Source organism: Chelon labrosus (genome assembly GCF_963514085.1).
Source record: "Chelon labrosus genome assembly, chromosome: 17".
Lineage (NCBI taxonomy): Eukaryota > Metazoa > Chordata > Actinopteri > Mugiliformes > Mugilidae > Chelon > Chelon labrosus.
In genome coordinates, this window is record NC_140350.1 from 19,938,572 (window position 1) to 19,957,949 (window position 19,378).

General features: G+C 43.1%; 1 protein-coding gene across 1 annotated transcript in view; it reads left to right on the forward strand.

Moving 5' to 3' along the window:
• Positions 1-19,378, forward strand: part of jade2 (jade family PHD finger 2) — a 184,952-nt gene that overhangs the window by 11,029 nt on the left and 154,545 nt on the right. The window contains exon 2 of the mRNA XM_084565175.1: positions 13,083-13,146. Coding sequence (XP_084421301.1) covers positions 13,083-13,146 — 64 coding nt within the window. The remainder of the gene's footprint in view (positions 1-13,082; positions 13,147-19,378) is intronic.

Here is a 19,378-nt window from a genome sequence, read left to right on the forward strand (position 1 = left end):
GAACTTCTTCATCTCTGAGCTATTGGAGGGTTTCCTCACATGAACTGTCTGCTTCAGGTCCTCCCACAACATTTCCAGTAGACTAAAGTCAGCACTTTGACTTGTCCGTTCCACAACATTACTTTTGGTAGAATGACTTTGTGACCTCTCCGACTATTAAAGGGGAATTTCCCGTTTTTTACAATCTGGACCTTATTTCTGGCATAAAATACGATCGTTTACTCACCCATATAACAGTGGTGTCATTTGGAGTCATTTGGAAGATATTTAGATCCAGCGGAGCGCCGCGTATATCCATATAGTGGGAGTGAATGGGGCACCGAAACGCAGCGTCTAAGTAACGCATTATCTGCAATGAAACTCGTTCATTTGACCGATATTTTGTTATGATACGCTAGTGCTATTCCCGGTTTAGTCCTGAGTTTGGAGTGATCTAATTTTCCTGAATAAACAAATTCATACTTCATGAAAACGATCAGTGTAATACTTTTGTTTTACATGTTTGATTGGGTTCTCGTTGTCTGGCTTAGTGGATAACTAGGAATTATGCTCGCCAATGGATTTTTTTGCGTATATTAGTATGTAAAGTATAAAATCTAACTGTAATGTTCTTTGGTGCAAAAGACAAATGTAGTTCCATAAACAACAGATATGTCCGTATCTGTTTTCCTATGATAAGGAAGAATTGTGTTTATAGATGATACTTCATTTAGCACCAAAGAAACGCCTATATTTATATATCAAACAATGAATGGATTAATCTGAAAAAACATCAACAAAGAAAATCATTCAGTGTGGCGGTGCGAGATATTTGGTTGAGTTTTTATGGGAGGCATTGTCTAAACATCGGTAACTTTAAATGTAAATGGCATAATTTACAAAGAAAGTTCCAAAATTAGCGATAAATCTATAGAAATAAAACAATGGCACAGTCCCACTTGCAGTTTCATTGATGCGTATGATCTGAGTGCTAAACCTAAAGCGCCACCTTTTATATTGCGCTTCATTCATTTCCCATTGATAGCCACCCACTTGGAGGATCAATATCTGCAACTTCCAAGGTCTAAAACAACTCCATGTCCAAACCATCATAGCGGTAAAGAGTAGCATGGTATCTGTTGATATAATAGTGGACGACAAGTCACCAGTTCATCACAAGCTCTGTCGAAACTTGTTATCGACATGTGTCCCGGGCGATCTGCTCACAAATGGGCAGCGTTAAGTGCACAAATGCACGTGGCTCTCCAGTGAGCACTTGGATCATAGCTCTGTGCTCTATATGAAGTAGCTGCACATCATTTGGGGTGTAGTAGAGTATTGTGCAGCCGCCGTTTCAAAACCATAAACAGCGCTGTTGGTAGTGCGTGCATGCTAATGTGGAACATAACGAGCAGGGAAGTCTGTCACGCTCACCCAAAGCACACCTGCTGAGTTACCATTTATTTAGCCCTGAGACTTTCTAACAGCATCCATAAGCTCAGAAATGTCTGTGCTACGCTGTTTCCAGCAGCGACGTTTATGGATGCTTCCAGGATTTGAGAAAGAAGCCACATGGCTACTTTGCATATGTCAACACATGAACACATGGCTAATTAACCGCACCCTTAATGCATCTTCACACCTGTACATTCACACCTGCACACTTGGTGATCTGTGTTCACCCAGGACACATGTTAGCACTAGGTCTGAATAGGGCTGCATTGTTTTGGAGACGTGCATTAACTTACAGGTAGATAAGCTTCTATAAATGCTAATGCTAATTAATTCATGCTAACTGTGCACTTGCTCCTCCAAGATTAGGTTTTAATCGGAAGACTGGACTATTACACCATTTAATCACGTCACAGTTGAGTCGACCCACTCCGGGAGATTTTCATATGCAGTTTCACTTAGCTTGAGTGACGTGGCTCTCACCTGCACAAATGAGCACAACTGAAAAGGGGGCAAAAAGCTCCCAGGTGTGAATTGGCTGCTATAAACTTGCTGTGAGTGTGAGCACACCCAGAAACAGTCATGTATCAAGTATTGTCTCTGAACAGTTAACAGCCGCTTTCACCTGACTTTCTCCTCTAGCGTGCATACTGAGGTTTTCTGAGGTGTACCCTGCTTTGTTAGCACAAGGCTGTGTTGCAGAGCCTGGTAAAATAGCTGACGCGCCATTTTCTTTCACCTGCAGTTTGCTGTCCACATATAGCTGTTTTTCTCAGGCCTGATCTGTTGCACATTTTCAGAGAACGGTCCCCTTTAAACATCCAGTCAGACAGAGTGCTCTCGGCAGTGTCATAGTCAGCCAATTAATTAGCTCCCCAGGCGACTTGGCTTTCCCAGCATGCATTAGTAAACCTTCTCGCTGTAAATGTTTCGGGCTGACACAAAACTATGCACAGAAAATGTGGCTTACCCCAGCTGATAAGCATTCAAATGAGAGCCAGAGGTGGCTGTCTAAACCCACAGGAATAAACACTGTGTATTTCTGGCGCTGGTTTTTGTTTAGCTCACTTCGAGCCATCTCGTTTTCTCCAATTTGTTTAGGTTTTTCCAGCCCGGGACTGTGCTGTGCCCACTGACGGCTGTGACATAAACCAGTGAGACCAATCAGAGATTTTTAACGATGTCACAAGAATGGAAACAAGCGTGAATAATATTGACATAAATGCCCAATTAGTTGTAAGTTGAGAGTGTCTTAAACTGGCATGTTCATATTTGTCTCATAACTTTGTCGAAGCCTTGCTGAGTTTTCTCTTGGCAAGCTTTTGTGTTGACTGAAAATGACATCAGTGGGATGTTTCCCTCATTACTGATTGATTAGGATGATTGGGGTAACATGACCAGTGACACCAAGCCAAATGGGCGGGAAAAAAATCGGATTTGATGTATCAGGCTAGTCTTGGTTTGGTTTTGGACATGATATAGTCAAGTTACAGCTTGATTTCATCTACAAATTCAAAATTTTTAGACGTTACCCACGCGATTAAACCTCTTACACCAATGAGCGGCTGTGTCACTTAAGTTGTCTGATTATTCTTCTTCTCAGGACTCTTTTTGGTTATGTAAGGACTTGGTTTGCACCTACAGTTTTCCACTCTTATCACTCTCGTTTGAACCCTTTAGCTTTATGCGATATCCAGCCGAGCTAATCAGCCAGAGTGATTGAAAACAGTCATGCTGGAGTAATCTAGACCAGACTAGATTACAAATGACGGCTAATCTAGATTAATCTGGATTTAAGCAGGCCAGACAGGTCTTTGGACGCTGAGAGGAGGCAGCGCTTCAGAAGAGTGATGATTAGCTTTGGATCAATCGCAGCAGCATTCCTCTTGTGTTGTTGGTATGTGTGTGCATGTCCGCTGTGAATTGTCTGGCTGCCGTTCATTGCCCCGTGGCTGATGTCGGCCCCCACAGCTCTTTACTGTAACATAGCGTGGCCAGAGGGCAGCGGAAAGCATGCCAGCAATGTTGAGCATCCGTGAGGGTTCGATGTGCGGTGTTCATGTATGTTTTTATTAACATGTGCATGCTTGTTTTTCCTTTTTTTTCCCCCTACGCCACCACAATCACATTAGACTAAGTAGATCCATCCACAGTGGTGTTGTCTGTGCATGTCTGTGCATTTACGCCATAGACTGTATATAAATATGGACAATGCATCCCCACTTCCTTTGCACTAATCAAACTGACGCTATTTTCCCGGGGATACGGACGGCACTATATTTCCCTATCAGTTTGGATGCTTCATGGAGCTGTTGGCATGGCAACTAGTAGTCGCTATTGTGTCACATCCTGTTTCTGAAAGCGTCAAATAACTAACACGCAACTTATCCAAATAATTGACACTTGAGCATGCATCAATGTTATATTAACTACCTAAAATGACAGAAACCATCCTTGAAAAAAATTATTTGACATGTATTTTAGTGTTTTGGCCCGCCCACTAACATGGAGGGGGTGGAGCTTATGACCTATACTGCAGCCAGCCACCAGGGGGAGCTCTACTTGCTTTGGCTTCACTTTTGAGAAGCAGTTCAGCCGTCCATCTTTATACTGTCTATGGTTTGCACGGAGAACTGTACAGCAAACTTAATCCTTGTGCCTCTATTAAATCTGCATATTAGCAGGGAAAAAAGACTTCAAAAAAAGAGTTCATCTTGACACCACCAGTTTATTATCTTAAACGAATGTGCTCATTAGCAGAGCTCCTTCTGTTTGTTATAGCACGATCACAGTTGGATGGTGAGTTTAAAGTTCAGGGTTGTTTAAAGTGTGTGTTACTCGTTTCCAATTATTTGTGGTCAAATACTTACATATAGTGTGGTTTAAATGTAATTCTGTTTTCCCATTGTCTCTGACTTGTTTTTTGGTGTTTTATAATCTCCCTCTCTAGATTTTTAATTTCCAGTCTGACTCTCATCCGTCTGTCTGCCTCCGTCTTTTGGGATATGGCTCTTTTGCCTTTGCCCTGACGATCTCTGTGTTCTCACGGATTTTTGATTCCTTCCTTCTTCCCATCCATCCCCTCCTTTCCCAGCCTCATTTTGGTAGGAGAACCAATTATTTTCTTGTCAGAAATGTTCGGCCACACCAGTATCGCATTAGTTCAGGATGTGGTTACATCTCATTCTTTGCGAAAGCGCCGTCTTCCTCGTACAACACGGTTTCATTGATTCTGACATGTGGTTGCCTCCAGCTATTGTCCTGCTTCAACTCTGACAGAGTGCCGGTTTAGACAGGGCTGTTACAGTATGGGATTATAATGCAACACGAACTAACACTGATAAAGCAGTATAATACAATACTGCACGCTGGTCCACTGTTATACAGCAGTATTTAATATATTTGTGATTTGGTCTGTGAAATATTTGGAAAAAATAATTTTTTCTCTAACCAGAATCCAGACTTAAACAGTTTCTCTAATTTGCAATATTATATTATATTAGATCCTTGAAGGATGAAATAACATAGCATTTCAGTAAAACATCCGACATCCATGTTTACATGGACCCTGCGCCGAAATCAGAACAAAATTCATAATTACAAATAATGGAGAGGCCTGGAATTACTTTGATTTTTTATAAATCCATTCCTTCTGCACCATGACTGCACCCCCACATGGAGTGAACATCAGGTGCCAGGAACTTAGACTGTATAAATATGGAGGCGGAACTGGTCTTCAAAAGTGAAGCCAAAGCAAGTAGAGCGCCCCCTGGTGTCTAGCTGCAGTACAGGTCATAAGCTCCGCCTCCTCCATGTTAGTGGATGGGGCCAAACTAAAACACTAAAATACACGTCGAATAATTGTTTCTCAGTGATGGCTTCTGTCATTTTAGGTTGTTAATATAATGTTGATGCATATTCAAGTGTCAGTTATTTGATGCTATAGAAACAGGGTGTGACATGGAGACTACAAGTTGTCATGCCAACCGCTACGTAAACATGTCCTGTGGGACCATACGAGTTGTAAAAATAAAAAAATTGAAATTAAGTACAGTGTATAATCCAACATTTCTTTGTTGCAAGATGGCACAGCCCGTATCCCCGGGAAAATAGCCAATCAGTTTGGCCAATGCAGGGAAGTGGCGACATGGTGTCCATATTTATATACAGTCTATGGCCAGGAAGGACAAGAAGTCCAAATAAGCGTTTGAAAGCCAATACCCAAAGTAACTGTCTTCACTGTATTTGTACACATTGATTGTAACAGACACTATATTGTTTGAATGGGAAAACGTCTTTATAAATGATGCCGGCCGCCGCGAGGACAGCATAAAAGACGTCTTTTCCCGTGCATTACGAGGATTCTTCTCCCCAGACAGACCCACCTGTCACTTAGCATTTTGAACTGCAAGTGTAAGAGATTTAATAAACTGCTTTTAAGTAGAATTGCCGTTTTAGTCAGCACTCTTGGAAAGTAGCAAAATCAAAGTCAAAAGTCAATTTTAAAAATGGATTCAATTATGAAAGAAAAAAAAAGGAGAAGAAGAAGAAGTCTGGCTCTGGAGATAAAAGCACGCCGTACCATCTGTTGTAGTCGTTTGGCAAGGCGGCGGCGGACTGTCACATACTCTTTCTGTTTCTCTCTTTTTGTCTCTTTCTTGGATTTTTTTTTGGTTCAGGAAGTGGCTCAGTGCAGACCTGGGGACTGGTTCAACTCACTGATTAAGATGGAAGTTGAACTCTCCTCCTTCACCCACTCCATCTCTCCGGAGAACACGAAAATATCTCAATCTACAGTCGGGGCTGTGCTGCGCCTCGCTGATTGAAGATGAGGGTTGTGTGTGCCGCATGAGAGAAAGACAGAAGACGGGAAGTTGTGTAGTAGGCATGGGAAGGAAAGTTGAGAGAGTGGAAGAAAAGGACGGACATGAGATAGTGTGATGGACAAAATAGGACTTAAGAGGCTGTACTTGGCAGTTACATAGCTGTGAGTTTGCCTCGTGTCTTCAGCGATCCTAGGAAGGGACAGGATTTTTAAGGAGGTAGTGACATTTCCAATTACTGTCAGGTCTTTCAATGTAATGGGTTCCCTCCTTACGTATGCATTCAGAAATGCTGGGCTGCCACGAGGACAAGAAGTTAAAGAGACTGTCCTGTTAGCATTTAATCCCAGGTTCAGCTTTATGTCACAGTGCCTCTGAGCTACGGCTCCTACAAATAATTATTAATGTATTGATTCATTTCTGAGCGGTTGTAGTTTAATCGTTCTGGTTAACGCACCGCTAAATGACAAGCATAACTTCTACCATTTATCAATCAGTGACGAAACCATTTCAAACGTAAACTTTGGAGACATGTTGTTTGTTATATTCTGCCATTAATTAGCCTACATACACCAATCAGCCACAACACTATGACCACCGATGGGAGAAGTGATTAACATTGACCATCTTGTGACAATTCAGTGTTCTGCTGGGAAACTTTTGGACCTGGTATTCATTCGTGTGCATGTTGCTTAGACATGTAGCAGCCACCTAGACCAGACCAGGCATAACATTATGACCACCTTCCTAATATTGTGAAGATCTCCCTTGTGCCTCCAAAACACTTGTGACTCATCAGAGAATGGACATGGGCCTTCTGAGGGTGTCCTGTGGTGTCTGGCTACAGAATGTTGTTAGTCGGGGGCCTTTGGCTCCTATGGGTTGAGGGGAGGGGCCTCTGTGGATCATCCCACAGATACTTGATCATTTTGGGATCCAGTGAATTTGGAGGTCAGGTTCTTCATGTTTTTGTCTGTGTGTGTCTGCTGGGGATGGCTGCTGCCATCAAGGAGTGTCATTGCTATGGGGTGGGGGTGCCTGGTCTGGTCTAGGTGGGTGCTACATGTCTAAGTAACATCCACACGAATGAATGCCAGGTCCAAAGGTTGCCCAGCAGAACATTGTACTGTCACAAGGTGGTCAATGTTTTGTGGTTTTAATGTTGTGGCTGATGAGTGTGTGGTTGGAAAATATAAATGGTACACATTTAGCTTTCTCAAATAAATAAATGTCTTATAAATGCCCCTTTCGAACCTAAACCTCTAAGGTTTATGTATTTAGTCACTTTCTGCAGGTGACTTCTCCAGTCGGTGGTTTTAATGTTGTGGCTGATTGGTGTAGGGACATTTGAGACTTTTTCTTTTTTTTGTGAAAGTGTTTGTTAACATACTAAACAGCTGGCTCTGGGTGTTTTTCATTTTGGTCGGGTTCAGACATAACCCGATCCAGTTTTCCTATCCGGCTAAACAGAATCAGTCTAAACTGGAACCAAACCTGGGAGAGACGGGGAACCAATATCACTCCATGTCGTCTCTAAATGCTACTGTAACAAAACATTATAAACAGAATATTTAGGTTTCTGCACTTGGCCAAGTAACGGCTTGTCAGCGTCACCGCCAAACCAAATGAAACCCATGTGTCAGAAGGTAGCCACAGAGCGCGCTTTACTGTACGTTTGTGGGAAACCGTTTCCCTCTTCTAGTCTGGTTGAATGACTGCTAGTCTTAATTCCAAACTCAAGTGTCAACCATCTGTTAAATGCAAATGGCTGTTGTGCAATAATTGGTATGAAAACATGATTTGCAGTTATGCTGTTTTCAAGTAGCAGCTGCTACGTCGAGGCCAGTCGGAAAGAGAAGCCGAGCGATTCACTTAAGGTAATTATTTCTGCCCAGAGTGGTGGTTTGAAAATAAACGCTCTTTTCATTCCTTCCGAAAGCAGGTATTTAAAGGAAAATGTATTTGCATTTCACGCTCAGGTCTGCCTACCTGAGACTCTGGAGACTTTGAAGGCTGTGTGTGCGGACGTTAGTGCCATGGGTTCATCTTGCCCAAGGATTATAGTGATATCAAAGTCATCCTGGTACGTTTAAGAGAATAGGAATAGGAAAAACCCTTTGCCTTAAAAAAAGAAAAAAAAAAAAAACTAAACATTTAGTAGGATTGTTTCACAGCATTTCTGACTTCTTAGAGTAGCAAGAAGCACACGTGGTAGTAATTACATTAACGACGGCTCCATTCTGTTCCAGTGCACCAGTAAGCCGTGACAGTGCACATAAACAACACCAGGACCCTAACACTGAATGGAATCCAGCCATCAAGGATTTTTTAAAAATATCTTTGCTGAAAAACAAAAAAACAACAAAAAAAAAGAAAACCCTTAACCGTTGCTGCTCTGTAAACTCTCGTGAGAGCCAGCGGTACAGTGTTCCTTGTGTCTGTCTTGACTCCTGCCTTTAGTTTTTCCCTTTTCATCCGGCACCTGTAAAAGTTTTTTTTGGGACTTTTAACGCTCTCCGGTTCGGGATTGCTGCCTCTTTCGTGTCATCACCAGCTCCTGCTGTTGATCTTTGGTCTAGCTGTTGAGAGACATGATTACACAGTGTGTGTGTGCGCGCGTGTGTGTTATTAGTCAGCTGGGAACAGGAGATGCTTGTAGTGCTCGTACGCTGTGGGCTGCACAAGACGTGCACAGAGGACTGGTTCTAGAAATAAAGGAACACCTGAGAAAATATTTCAAGTTATTCTCTTACTCTGCAGCCAGTCGAGCGGCTGCTAAAACCTCAAACCAATTTCTTAATCCTCCTAGTTTGGTTAAGTCCACCCCGTTTTTCTACCGCAAAAATATCCATGTTGTTTTTAAATTCTCCACCCGAAATGACTCATTTAGCAGGTTGTTGTTACAAATAGACCATTTTCTTCTGACTGCGCTGAGTTTCCCTTAAAAAAAAACAAATAAATAACTAAAAAAAAATAAAAAAGTGTGGTTTAAGTGGGTCGTCTGAGAGTTTAATAGGCGAGGGGAAACCCTGAGATGGATCCAAATGTGCAGACTTGATGTCAGACAGACGTAGCTGGAGGAAGTCGGTGATGTACTTAACCACTCGCCTCAAAGGCAGGAAGACGAGGTAGAGCTCCACAGATGGGAAGAGGGGGAAACATGGAGAGAGGGGGGAGAAGCGAGGGAGGCTGAGGAAGTCAATAATGTACTTAACCTTACTCCACAGACTCCCTGTGTCCCTGTTATTGTAAGGCAGGGAAGGCGAGGGAGAAAGAGGGAGAGGGAGAGTGAAATGACTCTGGAAGTGGTCGGAGGCAGCGAAGAAGCACTGTGTTTTTTTGTCAGCATAAATGTCAGACTGGTTAAGTGTGTGCAGGGCAGGCGGGGAGGCCGGGGTACAGGAAGAGCCCCATATAAGAGGGAATAGCCCAGTTTTACTACCACATAAATCTCTCCTCCACACACGGAAGGTTGTAACGCGCCTCCTCTTTTGGCTTTCCTGACTCGCACGGGCGGTACGCTTAAAACCTCTTTTTCTTGTCTCTTTTGCTTCATTTTTCTTTCCTCCAGGCTTCCTTGACCTGTACCCTCGTTTTTCATTTTTTTTTATTCCCGTTCCCTATTTCTTCGTTTGACCCTCGAGCCACAAGGGCGAGAGATCAAACATTTCTTTAGGCTTGTTTTTTTTCCCCACTTTGCTTTTCAGTGACTTCTTGGTCATTGGCATGTTCATAACAAAACCCTCAGTTTGTGAGGGTAAGCTTTATTTAATTGCACACATCGGATGATTTCCACTTCTTCTGGCTCATCTTCTTGCCTGATCTGATAACCAAGGGCAAGTCAACCTAAACTCTTTTTGAATTGTTTTCTTCCATAAGATATTCTCTCATTTGTTGAATGAATGACGGGCCTTCATTTGGGTGCAGATCGGGTGGATGCGAAGGTCCTAGCATTTAATCTATACCTGTTTCATACTCGTGAAACCATTTGGCATATGTCTGCTCTTATTTATTCCCCCTTTCCCCTGTACTTTTGCACTTGTGTGGTTCTGTTCAGGCATAACATTATGACCACCTTCCTAATATTGCGTAGGTCTCCCTTGTGCCTCCAAAACAGTTATCAGAATGGACATGGGCCTTCTGAGGGTGTCCTGTGGTGTCCGGCAGCAGAATGTTGTTAGTGGGGGGGGGCTTTGGGTTGAGGGGCCTCTGTGGATCATCCCACAGATACTTGATCAGTTTGGGATCTAGTGAATTTGGAGGCCAGGTCAACACCTTGTGCTGTTCTTCATGTCTTTTTGAGTTGTTCCTAAAGCGTTTTTGTGTGTGTGTCTGTGTCAGGCTGCATCCTGCTGCCATCAAGTTGTGTCATTGCTATAGGGTGGGGGTGCCTGGTCTGGTCTAGGTGGGTGTTACATGTCTAAGTAACATCCATACAAATGAATGAATGTCAGGTCCAAAAGTTCCCCAGCAGAACATTGAATCGTCACAAGATGGTTGATGTTGTTCTCCTCAGTCAGTGGTTTTAATGTTGTAGCTGATCAGTGTGTTTTGGAGAGAGTGTTATAGTCTCTTTTTTATCTTTCTGCAGGTGACCTGTTTCTCTTTCTCCGTCCTCTTTCTATCATGTTTCTCTTTTACACCTCAGCCTCGTTCTTTCTTGGATCTAGTTTTTGTAACATCTGCTTTTTTAACTGAGTCTAAACATGTCTCTTTTTTTTTTCTACTCTCTAACTAATTTTTGCTTTTTCCCCCTCATTTCAGTTCTTTCTTTCTCCTCCCCAGCCCCGAACCGGAACTCACACTTTGATTAAAAACATATCCAGGTTGAAAACAAGCTGTCACGCTCAGAAAAATGGTTGTAATTGTTGGTTTATGTAAGCTGAGCAAGTAGCAAGACTTTTCTCTAGATTTACCAAGTGGCGCTCAATTAACCACAAAAAAAACATAACAGTTAAGTTCAGACATCCCTTCTTAGCTTTGAATATCCTCCCGGTGCTGTGGCTGCACCTGCTGCGTTAAGTATGCTGATCCCCAACTGAGGCTCATTCATATCAGATGAGAGAATGCTTTGTGACTGGAACATTGTGTAATCCTTTTGTTGTTGGGTTAAATTTGTGGCAGTTCTCATGTTATCAGCTAAAGGTGCCCTGTGGAGTTTTCTCGTGAACAAACGTTCAGCGTTTCCTTACCGCAGTGGATTGTGTCTATTTAAGTCTCATAAACCCGTTGAGTACACCGTATAACTTATAAAACTGCTTCTGCTTGCTCTTGCTCATTTCTTGTTGTTGATGCAATATTTTGTTTCTTTTTTAAAGCAAGATTTATGGTTTTATGTTGGATCTACGCTGTGGCAAACTAAGCACCTTTCCGGAAATGCGGCTTAGACGTCACAGCAGTGCAGACGGCTATAGCTGTGTTTGGTCTGAAATGCGTTTCCTCATCCTCGTATGTCACTGGCCGCTTCATAGACTGTACATTAAAGATGGATGACGGGACAGCTCCTCATAAGTGAAGCCAAAGCAAGTAGAGCTCCCCCTGGTGGCTGGCTGCAGTATAGGTCATAAGCTCCACCCACTCCATGTTAGTGGATGTGACTTGGGTTGAAATACAAGCCAAATACATTTTTTTGAAGGATGGTTTTTGACACCATAGAAACGGGATGTGACATCATGATGATTACCAGAGTACTTATAAGTAAGTACAGTGTATAATCCAACATTTCTTTATAACTGGTGGAGGTAGAGCAGAGCGCAGTATTAATTAAAGGAAAAAACGCGAGTGAGTCTAGAGGAAGTGTGGACGGCTCATAAATAACGTGGCTCCACTCCACTCAGACTGTACTACTCCAAACTTGCAAGATGGCGCCGCCCATATAACTGGGATCCTAGCGTCAGTTTTACCAATGGAAGGAAGTGGGGATGCGTCGTCCATGTTTTATACAGTCTATGCCCCAGACGAACACTGAAAATTAACTATCCTTCTGCCTCCTCTTCGCCATCTACTCGGATGTTGTCGCTGAAAGGCAGTGACTTTTTTTAATTCAAACCAGTGCACATGTGTCTGCGCTTACATCTGTGCAGCCAGGTATGACACAGGCGCTGCACGGATCCCTTACAGTTGATGAAATACAATGAAGCATTGTCTCTTCCAGCATTTTTTGTTGTTTTACTAACTTCACTGTCGTCTACGTGCTTAGATATTGCACGGAGCTTGAATTCCTCACGGGATCAAGCTGAATGGGAGCACAAGCCCCAGTTTTTTTTTTTTTTTGCAGTTATTATCTCGCCTTAGAAAAAGATGAGGCGACAAATAGACGAAAAGATGTTACTAAAAGGAGATGTGCTCGCGATGCTGCTTAGAGGTTTAGAAATCGTCCTAGATTTTTATCTGGCTGAGTTGATTTGGTTTTACTCCTGCTATAATGAAGAAAGCAGTCCCTCCTGTATTAAAGCGGCTCGTACAATAGGTCGCTGTGAATGCAGGACTAATGCAGGATGCATTCACGGCCGACTTGTGCGGGAACTCTCGACGTAATTGAAGAAACAGAACAACCGTATCGCCGAGTTCCCAGCGAGTCCGAAGCGCTAATGTGTAACGGTGATCAAGACGTGGTTTTTTAATTTTTTTTCTGGCAGGCTGCCGGCTGAAGACTCTAACAGATTGGTGCCATCAGCGCATTATTTCATTAACACTTGTGTTTTCATGGTGAACATCTTCTCACTCATCATTTTTCTCTCTATCTCTCTCTCTCTTCCCCCCTCCTCCCTCTCTCCCTCCCTCCCTCCCTCTCTCTGCCTGCCTGCCTGCCTTCCACCCCCTTGACAGATGGAGAGCGAAAAGAAGAGGAGAAAATACTCCACGAGCAGCAACGACTCTGACACCACTGACAGTAAGTTGGAGAGAGAGAGAGAGAGAGAGAGAGAGAGAGAGTCAGGAAAAAAAAAGTGAATATGTGTTTGTGTGCGAGTGTGGGAGCAGGAAACCTGGGAGTGTGAGAAAAAGTGAGTTCCTCTTCTGCTACTGTACCTGATTTTAGTCAACTCCTGGAGAGTATTTCTCATATCCACACTCCGTATACGCTTTGCACCGTACTTCCTGTCTCACTGTTGTTCATCCTCTGCTCATTAAAAAGGCATAAATACAATGACAGCAGAAATATGTAGCCTAAGCAGACAGTCACAAAACGGCTTTCTAAACTTCTAACTAATGACACCATTTGACAAAAGATAGGATTTATTCACTGTTGGTCTAATGACGGAACTTAAGGAAATTAGCAGTGACAGTGTTGAGTGTGATTTCATTTAAACGACTTGTGCAGATTTTAATTGGAAACGCATCATATCTGCATTTACCCTGCATTTACCTGCAAAAGGTTGCTTATACCCACTTGGAGAGTCATCTTAAAGGAAATCTATGTCATTTAGATTTATAGGTCAGATTTTAGGTCAATATGCACAAAAGTTAAACTACTTATAGCTTGTAAATGCACTGGAAACATGCGCAGACCCTAACGTTGTAGCCTGACGTGCACCTCCCCAGAAATGTACATAACTACGTGCCGCGACGATGCAGATCGCAAGAGCTGTGATTGGTAAGCTTAGCGTTTCTGCTTTAGTATTCCCAGCTGCTTCTCCATCTCTGCAATTTTCAAAGTGATTGTTTTGGATCGATAAAGATGGAACACATCGAGCAATGGTTAACTGAGGAGATTCGGAGGCACAAACATTTGTACGACTCGTCTTCGGCGAAATTTCGGCAAAGATTTCAGACGCCATTGTTGAAAGTGAAGCAGGAATGTAGCCAGACTGACGAACGCAGAAGCATAAATGGCTCACACCGGCATAGGCTACATACATAGGTTACGGTGTCTGTGTCCCGTAGTACCTTAAATGAGCCCTGAGCCGTCAGCATCGGCTCTTGGGAGTCTTTATTAAGTTCTTGCCTGATGCAGCAAAAACTCATTGGCACTGACCTTGCCACCAACAAACATTCACACAGATCTCAGTGCAATAATCCACGTACTGACGCTGCTAACAGTTATTCTCCAAAAAATATCAATAGGTGTTATATTCTTCCATAGAAAAAAAAAAGTACATTTGCCTCTTTTTTGCAGAAATAAATTCTTATCTCTACCATTCTGACGCCACCTGATGTTTTTTTTTTTTGCCATTCTTCTGCGCAAAATTGTTCAGCTGCAAGAAGTTTGAAGGTTTTCGAGCACGAACCGACTTGAAACAAACACTCCTCCAGCAGTTCAATGGAATTCAAATTTGTACATGGCTGCATACGGCGCAGTCTCCCCTGTGATAGCCGTGTTTTTCGCTTTCCTGAGGTTTGACGGGACAGGCACGGAAAAACCCACTCCGATCTCTGAGCATAAACCTGAACAGAAGAAAGAAAAACAACCAAGAAAAGCAGGAAGGGGGTTGTGGTTCGTGTTGAGTAAACTTGAACTTGATGAACTGTGTCTGAGACTGCGCTGCTCTTTCTTTTGATAAGACACTTATAGCGCTTCTCAGTATAACGTCAGTCTCCTCCCTCTGTCTCCAACTACTGAAGTATGAGTTGCTCTACCTCCTACATTGCAGTTTGTTTTGTGTTCCTTCCTGCGTCTCATTACACCCCTGGATTATCACCCATGAAGATTAAACCGCAGTAAATGCTTTTGGAAGATCACTGCACTTCTGTTATTTGTGAGCTTGATGATGTTGGCGAAATGGATGTTGGTCCCAGGCGCAGTCCAACAGCTGTTTGAGTTGCTGTCTCGGTATCTCAGACACTTAAGACACACAGGCTGTGGCCGCCAAGTCAATAAAACCCACATCTCGCATTTGTGGTGTGCAAATGACTTAGTAAGTCTGGCCTTATGTGCTTTGGAGGTAATGTCAAGCATATGCAGCGTGTAGTTAATGGGATGAGTGATAAATGGATGTTGTGTGATGGATGCATAGTTTGACGGATTGGCATTTTCTTGCCAAGACACACACACACACTCAAACAGCCACTAGGATAGCCGTGAAGAGATAAGCTGCGTGAAGTTGGAAACATCTGGCCACGCTAGCAAATTACCATCACTGGCAGCTTCTGTTGGAAATTCATCTGATAACACACAGTCTTTGAATAACAAACAGAGTTACACAAGCACGCTTGGCTCTCACAGCTGATCTTCAGAACGTAAAGATTTAGTCGCTGAAAGACGGATGGCTAGCGATGTTGATTCGATTTTAAATGTCATTCTTCTTGGCTTTTTGTGACTTGTGACTGACTCTTAGGATTATGCTGCGTTCATTTCGTGTTTGTAAATCACCATGACAAATGACAGGAGAGAACAGAGAGAAGCAAACTGTGAGTACAGGACAGGGACCTCATGTTTGGTTTGGTTTGCAAATGAGGAGGTTTTCAGATATTATTTTTATACTTGGCTAATCCAGTTTCAACTGTGCAAAGCATTCTCAGTTCTCATGCTGCACATTTTTGTCTACATTATTATAAAATACTTTGGCACTCTGGAGCGCGTGTGTGTGTGTTAATTGGATTTCCTATTAGACTTGAATAAATCAATCAGATGGCTCCCCTGTAGTAGAACAGATTAGAGAGCGAAGTGGATCTTTTTTTTTCTTTTGGTGTAATTCATCACAAATACTCAAAGGAAGAGCTTTTTCATTTAAAAACCTTTTAAAGGGGAATTACTGTTTTTTACAACCTGGACCTTATTTCTAGCATAAAATCCGATCGTTTACCCATATAACTTTGGTGTCATTTGGAGTCGTTCAGAAGATATTTAGATCCAGCGGAGAGCCACATATATCCATATAGTGGAAGTGAATGGGGCACCGAAACGCAGTCTCTAAATAACGCATTATCTGCCGCGAAACTCGAAATTTCATCAATATTTTGTTATGATACGCTAGTGCTATTCCCCGTTGAGTCTGGAGTTACCTGTTATCATCATCCGGGGTCTGTAGATTGACCCACTAACCTCTGACCTGGATAATTTCATCTCTGAGCGCCGTGCGCACCCGTGAAGGTTGGCTTATTTACCTGTAATTTGCTACTGCTAGTTTTTTGCGACATGGCTGAATGTTTTTCCGATTCTGAGGTTGTGGACGACGACTTTGTTTATGATGGACGTCCTTACTGTTTTGAGCCAGAGTATACGGATGAGGAGCTCATTGAAAGGAGGATGTGGAGGCAGAGAGAGGAACAGCTGACCAAAGAACAACAAACCGCTGCACGTCTGCGAATAGATAACAGATAACTCCAGACTCAATGGGGTATAGCACTAGCGTACTATAACAAAATATTGGTGAAATGAACGAGTTCCCCGGCAGATAATGCGTTATTTAGAGGCTGCGTTTCGGTGCCCCATTCACTCCCACTAAATGGATATACGCAGATCTAAATATCGTCCGAACGATTCCAAATGACACCAAAGTTATATGGGTGAGTAAACGATCATATTTTATGCCAGAAATAAGGTCCAGGTTGTAAAAAAACAGCAATTTCCCTTTAAATACTGTGATTTTTAGATCTGCAGATAGATTTTTTAATTTTTTTGTTAGTCACTGAAACTTCCAGCTGTTTACACCACGGGTTAAAGTGACCTCTGGCAGCCTTAACTGTTACGTGGTCACAGGTCCGCATGTATAATGTATTTTACGACCGGTTTAACAGGGTGTTTTTCCCAGACCTGACCGAGCCACCCTGTGCTGAAGGCCGTACTGTCTGTTTTATAATCAGCCTTTAGCCATTAGTTTCCCCCCCGGCCAGTGCAGCGAGGGCTCCAGCTGCATCTGTTCGCTGGAGGTTATCAGGTTTCTAATTGAAGGATGCCCATGATAATTTTGGCTGCTGTGCACCAAGCGTGGCTTTTAATTAACACGCGGCCATGATGGTAACCTCCGACTGTGCTGTGGCCCGTTTGGTTATCTGGCCACGGTGATGGAGCTGTGCAGCTGTGCATGTGGGGCGTGTGGATATAACACACACACACAGTGGAATGCAGATGCAGGGGAAAAAAATGTCCAGCAGATTAGTACACAGTCCCACTAAATATATTTATGTACCACACACACGCATGCACGTCATGTCACACTCCCTGCACACACACAGTATGTCTCAAATCTCCCACAGCTATTAGTGCTGTAATCGAAAATAACGTAAACGTGAAATAATGTGCACTTAATTATACCGTGCCAGTGTTACTTGTGGTTTTTAATGTTTGACAAACTAGAGTCTATCTTTCACCTTACAAAGGATGAAGGCAGCGCTTAGCGACAGACAGTCCAAAATGCGGTTTTGAAGCTGAGTGTGGTGGCTCTGGCCATCGGCATCTTGGCAGTGCCTGACACGGCCTGAATCTGATCTAATTCCCCCTCAGAAGGCCCATGTCCATTCTCTGATGAGTCACAACTGTTTTGGAGGCGCAAGGGAGACCTACACAATATTGGGAAGGTGGTCATAATGTTATGCCTGATTGGTGTAGGTCAGGAGGAGGACAGAAGTGTGGGTGACTGTGCACGTCAATGTGGTAAATACAGGGAAGTGTTCTAGGCTCTGTGTACAGTGCCGTGTGTTATCCTGTAGTAATTCTGAAGGCGAGCCTGACAGCAGCTCTGCCCTCGGTGCTGTTAGTTGTTCAGACGTCACAGGTAAAATTAGCATGGTGGGGGCACTGCCGTGGTGGCAGGGAAAATATGTTGAGTGGGAGGCAGCACTCGCACTCGCACACAGTCACTGTCACAGTGTACTTTATCACATACAGCACCAGAGAATTTGCGTTTTCCATTACGCTGCTGTGATGTAATTTAATAGCCAAGTCGATGCAAATTTTCAGTGGCAGCCTTCTTCGCGGTGCGCGCATGAGAATGAGCTTTTGGATTTATCTGTTACAGTAGTTTTGTGATTTAAAAAAAAAAAATACATTACACACACACACTCATTCCCTCTCTCCTTTTCTTGACCTCTGGTCATACGTATGGGCACACACTGAAAGCACACACAGTGCTGTTGATTGAGGCAGTGGCTGGGATATTGGCTCCTGTGTCTGGTTAATTGCAATTAAGTTGCGTATTAATGACGTTGTAAAGGACCGCAGTGGACTAACAGCTTAACAAGACGCTATTTATACTGTCATTAGTTATTAAACTGCTTAATAGATCATCATCAGTCGGCTTCAATTAAAGGTCTGACTCAGAGTGGTGGTACCGCCATGGGCGTCGGAAAAGTCACAGGGAAGTGTTGTGTTGGCCTGATTTCTCTTAGTGCCTCTCTGCAGTGTTTGAATTACCTCCATCAGTGTAAATTACAAAAGTCCTGAACCCCATCTCATGCTCATTTAAGAACCACTTTTAGCTAACTGGTTCCCCGCCGGTTCACGGTGACCACAGTGATTTTACTATGTTTGTATTGTAAACCCTCTCAAACAAAAACAGATTTCACCAACAGGACGCCAAAGTGAATTTGAGTGCACGCTGAAAATACCTGAAAATCAGATCTAAAGCCAGAGACCTGCTTTTCATTTTCCCCATTTTAAGGTCCTGTTCAGACCTTGCATTAAGATCCGATCTGGGCGAACAGGTGTGAACACCACCAGGACGCATTGAGATCGCATTTGAGAGATCCGATCCACATTTGAAGGTGTTCTGGGTCGCATGTGTCCACATTCCTTTGGTCGTGTGAACGCAGTGCGTCCTGGGTCACGTCAAAGACCGCCTATACTCAACAAGGTTGCTTCTGCCTCCTTCATTCAGAAGCTGAAGTCATGTCGCACACACACAAAACAGCGCTGTTCTCTGTTCTGGAGCAGCGGTAGAGATCCGTTAGGGACAGCCTTTGTTAAAGTATTCTATCTGTGCCCCAGATGATGTCTGTATTTATTTGTATGCAGAGTGCGAAACTAATTTCGGATCCGGAGACGTATTTTGGAGATGCATGTTTAATGCCAGGTTTGAACTCGGGTACCTAAAGCTGGCTACTTGTGATCAGATAGCCCCAGACCGGATCTTAATGCAAGTTCTGAACAGTCCCTACATCAACATTCACTCTCAATAAAGATTCTTATCAAACAAAACACTGATTCAGATTGTGTTCTTGTCCACAAGAATGAAGATGTCTTTTCT